The following is a 16,024-nucleotide window of genomic DNA, read 5'->3' as shown; positions in this document are numbered from 1 at the left end:
TTTTTTAAAAAAAAAATATGTCAACCTCACGTGTGAAAATAAACATATCACTTGACACACTGAATCATGTGAATTGGACCTCAACAATTGAGGCAGCATCTATGCAAAATTGAAAACTATATTATTATTGGTAGATGAGATCCTAGCATATGGGTAATACTCAAACCATGCATCCAACAGTTCGTATTTTTACACATAGGCGTAATTAATTATATATTGTTGACTTGACAAATCATGGGACATTAGATCTATCATTGGGAAAAACTCCACCGTTTTTCACTCCGCAACATTTCAAACGCTACGTGAAGATAACCCTTTATTTTTGGTATCGAACCAAATGGCATCATGAGCATCATTCGATCGATTGAGGGTGGGTGCTGGGACTGATGCCTCCACCCTTGGATCCAGATTCATAGACCGGTTCACAAGATCAACCAATACTTATATTATATATAGTCCCATATGTTACTTTTTTTTTTTTTTTTTTTTGCCTTCTAGTAACTCGACTTTTTCAAAATCTAAGGGGTTTTGGAGCACTTTTCGGCCGCCATTACAGAAGCAGAGAAGAAGAAGACATTTTCATTTACAACGAAGAAGAAAATGAAGAAGAAATCAGATGACATTACCTAGGATTTTCTTGTTAATTCTGTTGTCCGAAACATTACGGAGCTGTGTATATGGACCAAGCTTGTGGGATATATATCTCATTTTCTTGGATAGAAAATATGTACATTTAGAACATATATATTAAGCTGATGTACGTGTCTGAAATCTGAATATTATATCAATTAGGGTTGGTCTCATCTCATGTGTAAATTAAATGCGCATGATCTTTAAAAATTATGTTGTAAAGTACATTTATTCAATTGTAAATAAAAAAAAAACATTCAGAAATTATGAAGTTCTATTAGATTCTATACATATATTGTGTATATGTTTTTACGCAACATTCTGAAAAACCGATGTATGGAATGTTCCAATTGTTCGATCCCATTTGTTTGCCAGTCCATCCATAATTTTTGCTTTATTTTTTAACAATAATTTTTAAATTATATCTATGGATTAAATTTTTTGTTATATTTCCAACTATAGTCTATATATAATGCTGACCGAAGCACACTCATAATATCGAGAGATGTATAAGGCCAGACCATAAATTCTTGTTTGTTCAAATGGTTTTTTTAATTTTTTTCATCTCCACTGTACGTATACAATATATGGATATACGAGTGCCCAAGGATTGTCATCACTCTTAATGGCTCATGAAGCCCGGAAGTTATTTACAGGAGTGCGTATTGCAAATATTTATCCTTCGATCTCTCACCTGTTTTTTGCAGATGATAGCCTTATATTTTTCAAGGCAACCACAGAAGATTGTAGTGGTATTCGCCAGTGTCTTTCTAAGTATGAAAGGGCTTCGGGCCAACTTATTAATTTGGATAAATCCTCACTATCATTCAGTCTCAATACTCCTGCTGAGATGGTGAATGGAATCAAAGGGATGTTGTCTATATCTGTTGCGCAGGGACATGAAATATATTTGGGTCTTCCCACATTCTGCCAAAGAAGCAAGAAGTTGCAATTTAGATATTTGATCGAGCGTGTGGTGGAGAGAATAAAAGGTTGGGGCTCTTAGGTTTTCTCAGCTGGCGGAAAGGAAACCTTGATTAAATCGATTGTTCAATCGATTTCCACTTATGCTATGTCTTGTTTTCGATTGCCGAAACCAGTTATTCATGCCATTGAGAAGGAGTGTGCCAATTTTTGGTGGGGATCGAAGGATGGCCAGAATCGTATGCATTGGCAATCTTGGAGTTCCATGTGTCGTCCTAAATGCATGGGTGGTATGGGATTTCGGTCGTTAGAATCTTTCAATAAAGCCCTTTTGGCAAAACAAATATGGAGAATTATAGCTCACCCGGAGTCTCTTGTCGCTCGTGTTCTCAAAGGAAGATATTTTAAACATCAAGTCATAATGAGTGCCTCTTTGGGAAGTAAACCTTCATTTATATGGAGATCTATCTTATGGAGCCGAAACTTAATGAGAAGTGGGATTGGCTGGGGAGTGTGTAATTGTCTTAAAATCGAAATTGCGGGTGAACCTTGGCTGCCTGGAGGAAGACGCCCAATTTGCCGAAGGGGCTCTTTATTTGGATTTGAAAATGTGGGTCAGCTTATGCAAAATGGAATTTGGAATTCCCCACTAGTGCGAGATATCTTTACTCCTTTTTCAGCCCAGAAAATCTTGGATACTCCAATCTTGAATTCGTTGGGGGAAGATTCTAGATATTGGCATTTCGATCCTAAAGGAAAATATTCGGTGAGGGATGATTACAAAGTGGACATCGGTTTCTATGGCGCTCCTGATCATAACTTGGCGAGTCACTCAAAATACTGGTGGAAATATTTATGGTCCCTCTCAATCCCTCCTAAGGCTCGGATCTTTTGGTGGAAATCTCTTAGGGAGATTATCCCGACAGGAGTAAACATGCTTGGGCATCACGTTCCTGTTTCTGGAGCTTGACAGTTATGCCACTACGCATATGATACAACTTGCCATGCCTTATTTTGGTGTTCGAAAACTCAGCCTTGCTGGAAGGGTACGGTTTTTAAACCATTTCTTAAGCAAGTTCGAAATCTGGGAATTATAGACGTGTTCATTTGGATGAAGAAGTTGCTTAGCTTGAAGGAGTTCGAGGATTTTCCGATAAGGACTTGGGCTGTTTGGAAGGAGCGCATGAAGTTATGTCACGGGAATTGCAAGAAGTTGAACAGAATCGATGTGGAATGAAGTGGATTGTTGCTTAGCGAGTACTAGGCAGCTCGAGCTTCTTTGATGATTAATAAATCAGATGAGTGTGCTACCTCTTCAAAGCGATGGTCCAAGCCGATGATTAATCACCTTAGGTTGGACGTGGATGCAGCCTTTCAAGAGCACACAAATAACTATTCAGTAGGGGGAGTGCTGCGAAACCATGAGGGTCAGGTTGTGCTGGCATTTGGTTTGAAGATAACTAAACCACCCTCGGTCGTATTTGGCGAGCTTATAGCAATCAAAGAAGGATTAAGACTTGTGCGAGATAAAGGGCTGGAAGTACAAGATGTTTATTCGGACTCTCTTTTGGCGGTGCAAGCAGTCGCCAACCCAGAAGAGAATTAAAGTTATATCGGCGCTATTGCTAAGGAGGTGAAAAATCTATTGAATTATCGTCACAGTATCAAGTTGAGACATTGTCGTCGATCAGCTAATATTATAGCTCATAGACTTGCTGCTTTTGCTATTTCTTCCCCCTTCTCTTTTGTTTGGGAGGCTGGGATGTTTTCTCTTTGGTTAGTAGATCTTGTAATAGATGATTTGAATTATTAATAATATTACAAATTTTACTGTCAAAAAAAAAAATATGTTAACTTAAGTAATATTAAATTCTTGTTAAATTCAAATGTTAAACAATAGTTATATATAGGGAAATCTATTATTCTAACCTATCTTATTGCTTAAAATTTTAAAATATCCTTCCTTACTAAACATTTTAAAAAATAGCCTTTTATATTTTTAAAATCCCAAAATACCCTCATTTTATCCTTTTCTTAATTTTTTCGACTCAATTTCTACTAAATTATCTCATCCTATTGTCCATCCTAATTTATTTTACTAAAAATAAATTTATTCAATTGTATATTCTTGTATGTCACCTTCAAACGTTTTTCCTGTACAATTTTAATAAAGTTTCTTTTAATTAACAAAATCATACACATTTAAAACTTATTTTATACATATATATATTTGGAGTTAATTATTTAAGTTAATGATAGTACTATTTTTGGCATTTCGGTTACAAAAATCGATATATCAATTTTTATCTTAGATCAATAATTCGCCAATGCTTAAAAAATAAATTAGAGTAACGATAACTTGTTTTGAATGATATTATTTTTATTTTATTTGAAGTATAACAAGTTATATATAAAAATAATTATAGTTTAAATAACTAATAATAATTAATGAATTTATAATTTATAGTACTAATTAATGTATAATTTTATGATAGGATTAGTCAGTTTGATAAATATGATTGATATTTATGTTTCCCTGTTTACTCAAATTAAAATAATAGAAAAAAAATAATCAAGGTAAAAATTAATTAATAACAAAAGGAGAGTGGACGAAATATTCCAATAATTTTAAATAAAAACAAAAAATTAAACTCTAATAAAAGAAGGGTAATGCTACATGTACACGGAGGGTTACACGTTGGGTTACACATTACATTTGAAATTACATGATTATCCCTGCACTTTATTTGGAAAAAATCTCTCAAAAATGCATGTAGGATAATCATGTAATTTCAAGTGCAATATGTAACTCAATGTGTAACTCTCTGTGTACATGTAGGCTGTAGTATTACCCATAAAAAAATGATTATATCTGAAAAATCTAAGCATAATCACGTTGATTTAAAATAAAAAATTAAATCAATAAAAGGAAATGATTTAAATGATATATATGTGTAATTTAATGTAAACGATAGGCTAGTTTGATAACCTGATTGATTTTAAGGTGATTAAGATATTTTTCCCAAGGCCATTTTAAGGTGATTACGATATTTATGTTAATTAACGAGTACAGTTTTTAAATAATTATATATATATATCAAATTATTTTAAAATTTATTTAATATGAAATAATATATACAATTTAATTCTATTAAGTTAAATTAATGATTTTACAATTAATATTATGATATTAAATTTTTACTTGTTAAAAAAATTACTTTGTATCATTTTTCTGAATTTGATTAGTATTTTTTATTTTTTTTTTTTTTTTGCCAATGAATCAATATTTTTTAACAATAAAAGACTAAACCGTTTGGTACGGTTATTATTAATCTCGATATAATTTATCATATCAAATCGCACATTTTCTTGTCATATTATTTATCATCTATTAATTATTTATTTTACATCAATCGAATCATTAATTATTTATTTTATATCAATCAAATCATTGAATTTAAATTACTATATCACCCTTCATAAATAATTAAATATTATTATATATATTATTTATTGTTAAAAGGATAAAATGGTAATTTATAATTTTTATATAAAATTTAATTAATCAAATAAAGTAAACTAAAATCTATCGATCAAATCTAATACTATATTTACTATCATTTATTATTTATTTTTATTACATTACATTAGATTACTTATATATGTATTATTTATCTCATCACTCAAACTAAATGATAATAATATTAATTGTAAAATCATTAATTTAATTTAATATAATTAAATTGTATATATTATTTCATATTAAATAAATTTAAAAATAATTTGATATATATAATTATTTAAAACTCTACCCATTAATTAACACAAGTAGTTTCGAAGAGAATATATATAACTATTATTTAACATTTGAGTTAACAAGAATTTAAAATCACTTAAGTTAACATAATTAATTTCCTAAATGGTTAAAATCAAGAAATCTCCATAAATAACTCCCACAGCACCAAATGTTGTGGGAGGAGAACAGTAGAGGATCTCTATCCCTGAGTATACAGAATAGATATTTGAAATCACTGTAAAAGTCAAATAAGTACATTAAACTTGTTCTTGATTTTCTTCTACGCTATTGGTACTGCCGAACCTAGCAAGATAATTCATTTCCACATGCTATAGAGTGAGGAAATTTGGCTCCGTTTAAACAAATAGATTGAATAATTTCTCTTTGATTCGTTATTTTATTATATTAATCATTTTTTGTGGTTTATATAAATATATATATATATATATCCCCACTTTGAATTAAGATTCGAATAAATAAATAAATATATATATATATATATATATATATATATATATATATATATATATATATTAAGGTTTTATTTAGGGTTTTTTTTAACCATGGACAGAAAACACTAGTAGAACACAATTTACATGGCAAAATAAAGTAAACGTACGGTTGCAATTTACCTAACATCCATTATTAACAAACTTAATTAAGTCCTTCTCTCAAAAAAAAAAAAAACCTTAATTAAGTCCAGCGGGAAAGTAATTAAATTAAATCACCTAAATTAATTTAAAATTTATATTTGCATCTATATATACCGACCAAAATCAACCAAGCATTTTCACTCCATAGTGATCATGGCAAGAAACAAAATACTTGGATTCACCATTTTAGTAACACTATTAAGTGTGATAATAAATGTGGATGCGGGGATATTCCCAACCATTGGTCCCAAACCCAAACCATGCATAGTTTATCCTCCAGATTTGCCAAATCCGTTTCCATACCTATTTAATTTTTGCCCATCCCCACCCCCTCCATCGCCTCCTCCCCCATCACCTCCGCCACCTCCACCCCCTCCGTCACCGCCTCCTCCATCTCCGCCACCGCCATCTCCACCTCCCCCATCACCGCCGCCTCCATCCCCTCCACCGCCATCTCCGCCTCCTCCGTCACCGCCTCCTCCATCCCCTCCACCGCCATCTCCGCCTCCTCCGTCACCGCCTCCTCCGTCACCGCCACCGCCATCTCCGCCTCCTCCGTCACCGCCTCCTCGATCTCCTCCACCGCCATCTCCACCTCCCCCGTCCCCGCCACCGCCGTCTCCACCTCCTCCATCCCCACCAGCTGCACTACCACCCGTGGTACCCCCACCAGGCAACGGTGACTAAGAGGCGGCCACCTTGCATATAATTGCAAGCTTGCCTTTGATCATATATAACCAAACCTCGTGCAATAAGCAAGTAAATTTGCATCACCATGCAATTAATAAAACACAGAGGCGATTAAACTTTGCTTCAAAGTCTCGATCTTAATTATACAAGCTTGAAACTTTGTATCGTCTTTTTCATCTTTAATTTGTACGTGGCTACGTTTCTTTTCCTTTTCCTTGTAATATATATAATACTCGTGGGTATTTAAATAAAACATGCAAGTTTATTGTCATGCCAATCAATCATTGTCATTTATTATGTTTATTATATAGGTTCTGATCATTAATTAGTTCGTGTTATCTTTTAATGTATAAAAAATTCTACTCGAACATATATATATTTCAATTTTCTATTGAATTTGGAATTTCTGATCGATTTTGAAATTTATCCATTTAAAAATTCATCCTTAAAAAACATTTAATTTAATCCAGGAAACTAGCTAGATCATACATGTTCCTGAAAAATTTTAAAAGCTATATACATGATATATATTATATTAATTACTCACAAAAAGTACGTACTTAATTCTTTTATAAGATTTTTAATTTGAATCCATTTGTCCGTTATATATGCCATTTTGATACATATTGCATGCTATGTAGATATAAATATATAGTACTGCGTAGATAGGAAATCATACGTACACTCATAAATTACTTTTCAAGCAAATTTTGGTATTCGTAATATTGTTGTTGTTTCTAGTTACCATTCATGTCGAAATAAGGACACGCGCGCATGAATAATTCTCACCTTAAATGAATAAACCATGCATAAAAATAGAGTTTCAAAAATTTCAAAGTAAAGCAATTATATTTTGATGAATAGTATATTATATATAGGGCCGGCAAAAAATACCGAAATGCCGTCATACCGTCTTTACCGTACCGAAAAAAACCGAATATATCGAAATTTTTGGTATCGATATCGGTATAAGATTTTTGAATTTTCGATATTTTGGTATAACGGAAAAAAATCGGTATAGACTACCGATACCGTACCGAATTTCGGTACGGTATCGATATGGATTTATTCCATATCTACCGAAATTTTCGGTACGTTATCGGTATCAGAAATTTCGATATCGAAATTTTTGGTACGGTATGCGGTATTCGATACGGCATGCAGTATACCATACCGAACCACCCCTAATTATATATAGCTATAACTTTAATTTGCAATAATAGATTTTACGGTCATGAGTAAATTAATAATATTTTTAATAACTTTACTTTTATTTGAAATAAAAAAAATCAATCAATTAGTTAAAAAATATACGATGATGGAAATTACTTTTATACTTCTCCAAAATATATTTATGAAAAATCTAATTGATCATTTGTATAATTAATGGAAGTTAATAAGGGTAAATTTGAAAGTTCACATAAATATATTTACCAAATATAAATATTGGATATATGTGCAGTTGAACCAAAATAACTGAAAATTAAAAGTTAGTGTACTAAACCCAATTTTTGAAAATATAATGGACCAAAACCAAAACATGGACAAGTTAATGAACCAAAAAAAATATTTTCCTGTTTTTTTTCTAGATTACAATTACAATCTGGAATCAGAGTACAACGAAATAAGTAAACTGATGAAACTATCCACACAATTGACGAAACTTAAACATAAACTTTAAATTTGCTTATTTCGAACAAATAAATTACAAATAAACTATTAAATCTCCTAAATAAATTAAAAAATCTACTTACATGCAGCGAAAATAAAACTTGTGACTATATGCCTCAGAGCTTCAGCTTTAGCTAGTAGGCTTAGGCTTCATCATTGACTAAGATAATTTATATGTTGAGTTTCATATTTAGAATATTTAAATGGTTTACGATATGTCATTGTTTACATATTTTGTTATTGTCACTTAAATTTAACTTTTTTTGCTTAATGTGTAATATTTGGTGTTGAATTGTGGTTTATTGTGTGAAATGAAGCTGAATGTATTATTTACGGGTTTAGTAACTAGTGTATGAATTGGTATGAATTGGGTAGGAATATCAGTATTAATAACGGAATTTTTAATTTTTATGTCTAATTAATATTCATGACAAATATTATGTCGATCCGTCTCATTAGTATTTCACCATCACCACAAAACACCGGAAGACTTTATGATTAATTAAATGGCAACATAAAGTAAACGGTTTCTATTAACCTAACTTTTATTAAGTAGCATTGTACCAGCAGGAAAGTGATTAAATTACCTAAAATTTCGAAGCTGCTCGCAATATATGAAACATGTGTGTGTGTATAGAGCCGAACTTGAACACAATATGATGAATCCATTCGCTTCAGGATTCAAGATTGGAGGGGCCTAAAAAAATCAATAATATTATATATATATATATATATATATAGATATGTATTGTTAGGTTTAAAATCACATTAATATTTTGAATGTTTTAATTTTTTTTGAGTATTATATATAAATAATGACTCCTAAAATTTGTATGTTTTATTTTATATTTTATAGTTTTAATTGATAAACGTTATAGTTCATTTTAAAGGATCCGTGTTCAAAATTTTGATTCAAGCCAAGAAAATGTCAACTATATAGTGAATATTGATTATGGCGAGAAACAAAATACTTGTATTCTCCATTTTAATAGTCCTATTAAGTGTGGTAATAAATGTAGATGCTGGATTAATAATAACTAGCAATTGAAGCGCATCCGATGTGTGTGAGACGTAATACATAAATATTATTTATGCATATATAGGTATGAGAGTAGTCATGTCCATATAATTGAGAAGAAAATGAAGTGAATTGAAAAGGGGAAAAATTAAAAAAAAGTATAAATTGAAAATAATAGAAAGAACATGGGTGAATGGAGGGTTATTTTTGGATTAAAAAAATAAGACCAAAACACTAAAACAGTTTTTTTAAGACTCTCAACCTTAATAAAATAGTAAAAATATATATTCTACGGTTCTACCCAAAGGTCCCCAATAATGACTAAGCAATATGTTGGAAAAAATATAAACCATGCGTGCTGACTAAATAATGTCGGTTTTATAATATTTTATATTACGTGATTGTGTTTAATGCTTGGGCCATTGCTACTATAGCCATGTAGGAATAAAGCGCACACGACTAATTATGATTTTAAATGCGAATTTCATATTCTTTTCCGAATAACAATATAATCATAATTTTTTTTCTTCTTCTTATTATTTATTTTTTTGAAAACTTATTGTTGTTGTTGTTGAAAGTCGCCTTGTAACCAATCTTTACGATTTAAATTCGTATCATGGACTTGCTAGTTACAAATATAAGTTTTATATAAAATTTGTGAAATCCAAGCTTATAAGCCGGCTAGTGAGTTTGAGTTCCGTATTTTGGTCCGATGAATGAGTTCAATTCGGGATATTTTTTATCTAACACGTGTCAATCATTTTTTAATATACAAAAAAATAACATTATGTAATGTATTTCAAGTACACTTACACTTCAGGAGATTATTTAAGAAAAATATATATATTGGTTGATCAGATCCATTTGTCCTAATATCCCCGTTCAATTCTCGCTACAATGCTCCAAATACTCCACTTTTTTACGTTCTTATCTCCTTTTTAAAAATTCAACAAAGAATAATTATTCTTATAATTACAAAACACGCACATACTATGCATGCATGTGTGTTTTACGTGGGTAATTAATCATTAAAAATTAAATAAAAAATTTAGATAATATATTTAAAGCAATGGTGAATTAACAAAAAAGAAGATAAAAAGTTTCATTAACATATAATATGAAAAAAAAATGAGAAATATAAGAGAAAATCCACAATGATAGTTGTATATTTATGCATGTATATAATATATAATAAATTGAATAAATCGATGCTACACCGAAAGTTTTACTTTTTACATGTTTTATACAAGATGTTTGTACGAAGATATTGTGTAGTTCAAACATCTCCTACAAGACGAAAAAAAAGTTTATATATTAATATTACATGATTTGTTTTTTTATTCAAATTTTCGTGCAAAATCTTGTATATTTATTTGTGTGTGTTTTATATGTTTGGGACGAATAAAATTCATAGTTTCTTGTGTAATAAAATAGCATTTTTTTTATATTGGTTATATTAAATTTAATCAAATTTATGAAAATAGTAAACTATCTTCATAACAGTTAAGTTATCGTGGTTTTCTTAAAATTTTAAACTGGACATCTTAATTAAGTCATGTTATATATGTACGTACTTTCATATTTCTTTTTTGAAGAAAATATGGTGGGTAATACCCAAACCATGCATCCAACGGTTCGTATTTTAAACATAGTCATAATTAATTATATATTTTTGATTTATCATTGGAGTATTATTCATGTGCTAGGTTGAAATCTATCGAAAATATGTGATATATTGTTATACAATTTAAAAAAATTACTTTTAAACAAATAATCAAATTGTTAATAATAATATATTGTAATTAACTATTTTAACTGCAACAACGACAATAGAGAGTGTTTACAGTTGAATTAGCAATGATAGAATGAATGAAACGGTAGCTTTATTATTTAGATAGAAAAAGAAATATCTCTGTGCATCCATAATATAATTATTAAAAGTACAAAGATTCAAAAACAAGGCTAAACAGTCACATGATTAAAATATTTCATACATTTTTTTAATTTATATTTATATTAATTATAGCATATTATTAGCTCGTCCCCTGTATGTGTGCATACACATGATATATCTTCTTACCACTTTTCTGTAACTCAGACATCTGCAGCCATAAAGTTGAGAGAAGAGAAAACCTTGAGATACAGAGAAAACAGAGTTTCCTTCACCTTCACGCATCAACGCTCTATTTCAACACATTTACATCGAAAAAACCTCTGATTTCACCCTTTTTTTTTTTTCTATTCATCTTTCTCAGGTGAAACAACAGAAACTTCACCTTTGAGTAATTTAAAAATCCATCTTCTCCTTTTCTGCCGATTCATTTCTTGGACTCCCCACCATTTCTTGGCTCATTTTTCCAAATGGGTGCCTGTAAAAAAGAAGACGGAGATGGTAAAATGAACAGCACTCTGTTTTCCCCCGGTCCTATAATCGTAGGCGCAGGGCCCTCGGGCCTAGCAGTAGCAGCATGCCTTCAAGAAAATGGCGTCTCCTCTGTAATCCTCGAAAGAACCGATTGCATAGCTTCTTTATGGCAGAAAAGAACCTACGATCGCCTCAAACTCCATCTCCCCAAGCAATTTTGCCAACTCCCGTTGCTTAGTTTCCCTGAAAACTTCCCCAAGTACCCCACTAAACATCAGTTCGTTTCGTACATGGAGTCTTACGCGGAACACTTCGGCATGGAGCCAAGATTCAATCAGTCTGTTTCAAGAGCGGAATTTGATTCTGTCACTGGGTTTTGGAGGGTCCAAACTCAAGATTTCCAGTACTTGTCGAAATGGCTGGTGGTAGCCACAGGGGAAAATGCCGAACCCGTTATACCAGAAATTCAGGGGATGGATAAATTCCAAGGGCCCGTCATGCATACCAGTGTTTATAAGTCGGGCTCCGAGTTTCAGAATCAAAGAGTTTTGGTCGTGGGCTGTGGAAATTCTGGCATGGAAGTTAGCTTAGATCTATGTAGGCATAATGCAATCCCTCACATGGTGGTCAGAAACTCTGTAAGCAGCAACACTACTTTTTTACAAATTGAAAATAACAAGTTATCAAATTTGATAAAGTTGATGTCTTTTTTGATGATCCATTCCAGGTCCATATTTTGCCGAGAGAAATGTTTGGGATTTCAACATTTACAATAGCAATGACACTTCTGAAACTTTTCCCACTAAAACTCGTCGACAAGTTCCTCTTGCTGGTGGCTAACTTCACTTTAGGCAACACCGATGAATTAAATCTCCCGCGGCCGAAAACCGGCCCGCTCGAGCTTAAAAACGCTACCGGGAAGACACCGGTACTGGATGCCGGAGCCCTTTCTCAGATCAAATCTTGTAAAATCACGGTAAATATATAAATAAACCCATTATTGATTTATCAGGGACATGCATATTGCTTAACATTTGATTAGTTATTTTTTGCAAATTTTAATGTTGCAGGTGATGGAAGGAGTGAAGGAGATAACACAGAAGGGAGCAAGATTCATGGATGGCCAAGAGAAGGAATTTGATTCAATAATCTTGGCAACTGGATATAGGAGCAATGTGCCTGGTTGGCTCAAGGTATTTAATCTTAGTTAAACATATATAAGAGTATTTTTGAATGTGTTATAAATTATTTGATTTGCATATTCATGGGAGCATAGAAAAATCCAAATATAAACTTTATTACTTTTTGTATAGTGAAAAAACAAAACTACTCTAACAACTCCTATTAGTGATATAATATTTGAAGATAGTGGTCGAGTTTAATGATTTTCACATAAACAATAGTGAATGGAAAAATTGGTTGGAAGGGCTTCTTCTTTTCTTTTTCTTTTTTTGAAATGGTAATAATAAAGACAATTTTGCATGCTGTGTATTTGTAGTTTTTTGTTTTTGCTTCTAAATTCACAGTCATACATCGTTTTCTGCCTCACACAGCAGTGACTGAAGATACTAACTGTTGCACAAAAGAGAAAATCTGATGGCTTTTGTTTGGATCATTTCCCTTCTGCTCCAAAAATATTTTCTTTGGGATTTATTGGCATGATGTGTTGTTGTCACCACAAAATATATGTCATCTTACATAAAGCGTCGATCCCTAGAAACTGTTCTTTTTTGAGGGATCGAGAAGTTGGAATTTGTAGTATTCATCATTGGATAATGCTGACAAATTTTCATTCAGAAAGTAATATCTTTCTTTTTTCTTTCTAAAAAAAAAAAGCAAAAAGAAAAAAGAAGTTAATATATATGACTTGTAATAGTACATCATGCAATTGCATGAACTAGGTAGTCCAATTAGCTTGTGATCGATGATGGTTATTGGCTCCTTCTATGATCAACCGGGTGAATTACATCCGATGAATTTGGGTCGTTCCATATGAACGGTCCAAATTTATCGGATGTAATTCACCCGGTGCAGCATAGAAGGAACCATGATTATTATAAGATCGAAGTGTAATTCAAATATTTTAAAGTTGTACTACGTTGTAATGTTTCTGACGGTTTTATTGGGAGGTTTGATGGTTCATTAAGGAAGTGGACATGATAAAATTAGGGAAAATTATAATTTTGGTCTGTATATTGTCATTTTGTGTGATTTTGGATTTTTTATATTTCAGTTTTAGTTCTATATGTCCTGATTTTTGGCAATTTTTGTCATTTTTTTTACGAAAATGCTTACGTGACATCATACATGTTAGTTTCATATCGAAAAAAAAAAACAAATTTTCAAAAAAAATAAAAATAGCGGACTAAAATTGAAATCGAAAAACATAGATGATTGAAATCGTAAAATGACAAATAAACATGACCAAAAAGCAATTTTTCCATAAAATTATATAATTGTTATTTTAAGTTATAAACTAATTTCTTGATTCTTATTTAGTAGTTTAATGGGGCAATGCAGGGGGCAGATTTCTACACAAAAGATGGAATTCCAAAGTCACCTTTCCCAGATGGTTGGAAAGGAGGGAATGGATTGTATGCGGTAGGGTTCACCAGAAGAGGACTCCTCGGTATTTCATCTGACGCAGTCAACATTTCAAAGGATGTGACTGACCAATGGAGAATAGTCAAAGGGCTGTAATGCAATTAAGCTCGAGACATTTTGCCCATATAAAATTATATGAAAACAAGGGGGGAAAAAGATACTGAAATAAGTTTTTATATAAAAAGTGAGGGGAAATTTTGGGGGAGAACAATGTCAAGTGTGTTTCGGATTTCTCTTTAATTTTTGGGGGGTCAGTTGTAAATTATTATGAGCATGTATGTTTGTAATTACAACTTATGTTAGAGGAATTTTCATGTAGACATTTGTCCTTGTTAAAAATCTAGATTTTTAAATTTTGGCTTCCATTAATTCTTAAATAGTGAGATCAAAAGTTTACAATAATTGGGCCTCCCATTTTCGACCGAATTATGATTAGTGTAATTGTTACATATTTTTTCTTGAAGGGTAATTTTTTTCATAATTTTCAGTTGATTCTATGTTATATCTCGATATTATATTTTTTTTGTTCGTTTAATAGTATGGATCTGACTTGTCTTAATAACTTTATCCACTGAGTGAAACTTGATGGCACTCGATGGCCCCTTTCCCTAATTTATATAACAAATTGTGTATTGAATTATGCATCAACCAATTTATTATATCTGGTATATTTAAAAAAAAAAACAAAACAAAACAAAAATGGTCAAAGAAATTGGAAATTTTATCAGTCAAAAGCAAAAAAAAAAAGTGACTTGCGAAAGATCCTTAAAAAGTAGTTTTTCTATCCTTAACTTCAAAACATCTATTTTTGTATTTGTTTGCAATGAGTATATAACGAGATGAATACGACTATTTCTATTTATTGGAAATGTTCAATAAAACTCAAATTTTAGTATTATTATAATTGTTATTATTTTATTGTGAATGATTACAATACAAAAAATCTTTTGGACAAAATCCATTTTCCTTTCCCATGGAAGAAAAAATTGGATGCTTACGACTTTTAAAAAAATTAGTGATTTGTATGGATTGATTATGTTAATATATACATGTTGTGTTATCAATGATATTATGGCTTGGCTATTTTTATTAAAAAGGATCCCCAAGTTTTTTTTTTTTTTGTGACCGATTATCTATTTAAAATGTATTAAAATACATAGGCTAAGAATTTCCGTCATGCGAACAACTTTTAGACTTTTAGTCAGTTAAGTAATTTGGTTTGATGTATTATTAATCTATGTATAACTTATCTTAATCAATTTCGTCTTATTTTTGTCATATTATTTATTTATTTAATAATTAATAATTTTACATCAATTAAATCAAATAAATTATAATCTATTCATCAAATCAAATAATTTATTAACTATTTTTTATTATTTATTTTTAATTTACATTATATTGTTTATCTATGAATTATTTATCCTATCACTCAAACCAAACGGTGTCTTAAAACGACTAATTATGTATCAAAGTGCACCGTACCATGTGATTTTGTCTTAATGCATGTCCACATTTTATAAAATGTAAAATAATTTTTGATATGAGACTAATTGATATTTAAGAACATGTAAAATCAAATCAAGTTGTAAAATATATCTTTTATTTTTTTATAAACAAAAAAGAAAGAAATAGAAAAAAAAAAAAGAAATGGTCAGAAGCAAGCGTGTACC

The 16,024-nt window shown here is 30.9% G+C and overlaps 2 protein-coding genes across 5 annotated transcripts; both read left to right on the top strand.

The window, feature by feature from the left end:
* The first annotated feature begins 6,156 nt into the window (after positions 1-6,156).
* Positions 6,157-6,897, top strand: LOC140870972 (uncharacterized). The gene has a single exon (XM_073273396.1). It carries the CDS (start codon positions 6,157-6,159, stop codon positions 6,688-6,690), a length of 534 nt encoding a protein of 177 aa, XP_073129497.1. The 3' UTR covers positions 6,691-6,897.
* A 4,749-nt stretch (positions 6,898-11,646) lies between these two features.
* Positions 11,647-14,591, top strand: LOC140870976 (probable indole-3-pyruvate monooxygenase YUCCA4). Of its 4 annotated transcripts, none has more exons than XM_073273401.1 (4): positions 11,647-12,385; positions 12,475-12,723; positions 12,818-12,940; positions 14,268-14,591. In XM_073273401.1, exons 1-4 carry the CDS (start codon positions 11,744-11,746, stop codon positions 14,445-14,447), a joined length of 1,194 nt encoding a protein of 397 aa, XP_073129502.1. In that variant the 5' UTR covers positions 11,647-11,743; the 3' UTR covers positions 14,448-14,591. The 4 variants fall into 4 exon arrangements, with proteins under 4 accessions (XP_073129502.1, XP_073129503.1, XP_073129505.1 ...); XM_073273402.1 differs by having other exon boundaries at positions 14,250-14,591; XM_073273404.1 differs by having other exon boundaries at positions 12,818-12,953; positions 14,290-14,591.
* Positions 14,592-16,024: the final 1,433 nt, after the last annotated feature.

Source organism: Henckelia pumila, unplaced genomic scaffold (assembly GCF_033568475.1).
Source record: "Henckelia pumila isolate YLH828 unplaced genomic scaffold, ASM3356847v2 CTG_298:::fragment_3, whole genome shotgun sequence".
NCBI classification, from domain to species: domain Eukaryota; kingdom Viridiplantae; phylum Streptophyta; class Magnoliopsida; order Lamiales; family Gesneriaceae; genus Henckelia; species Henckelia pumila.
Note: the sequence above shows the minus strand (reverse complement) of the source record. Positions and strands in the feature narration are given on the sequence as shown.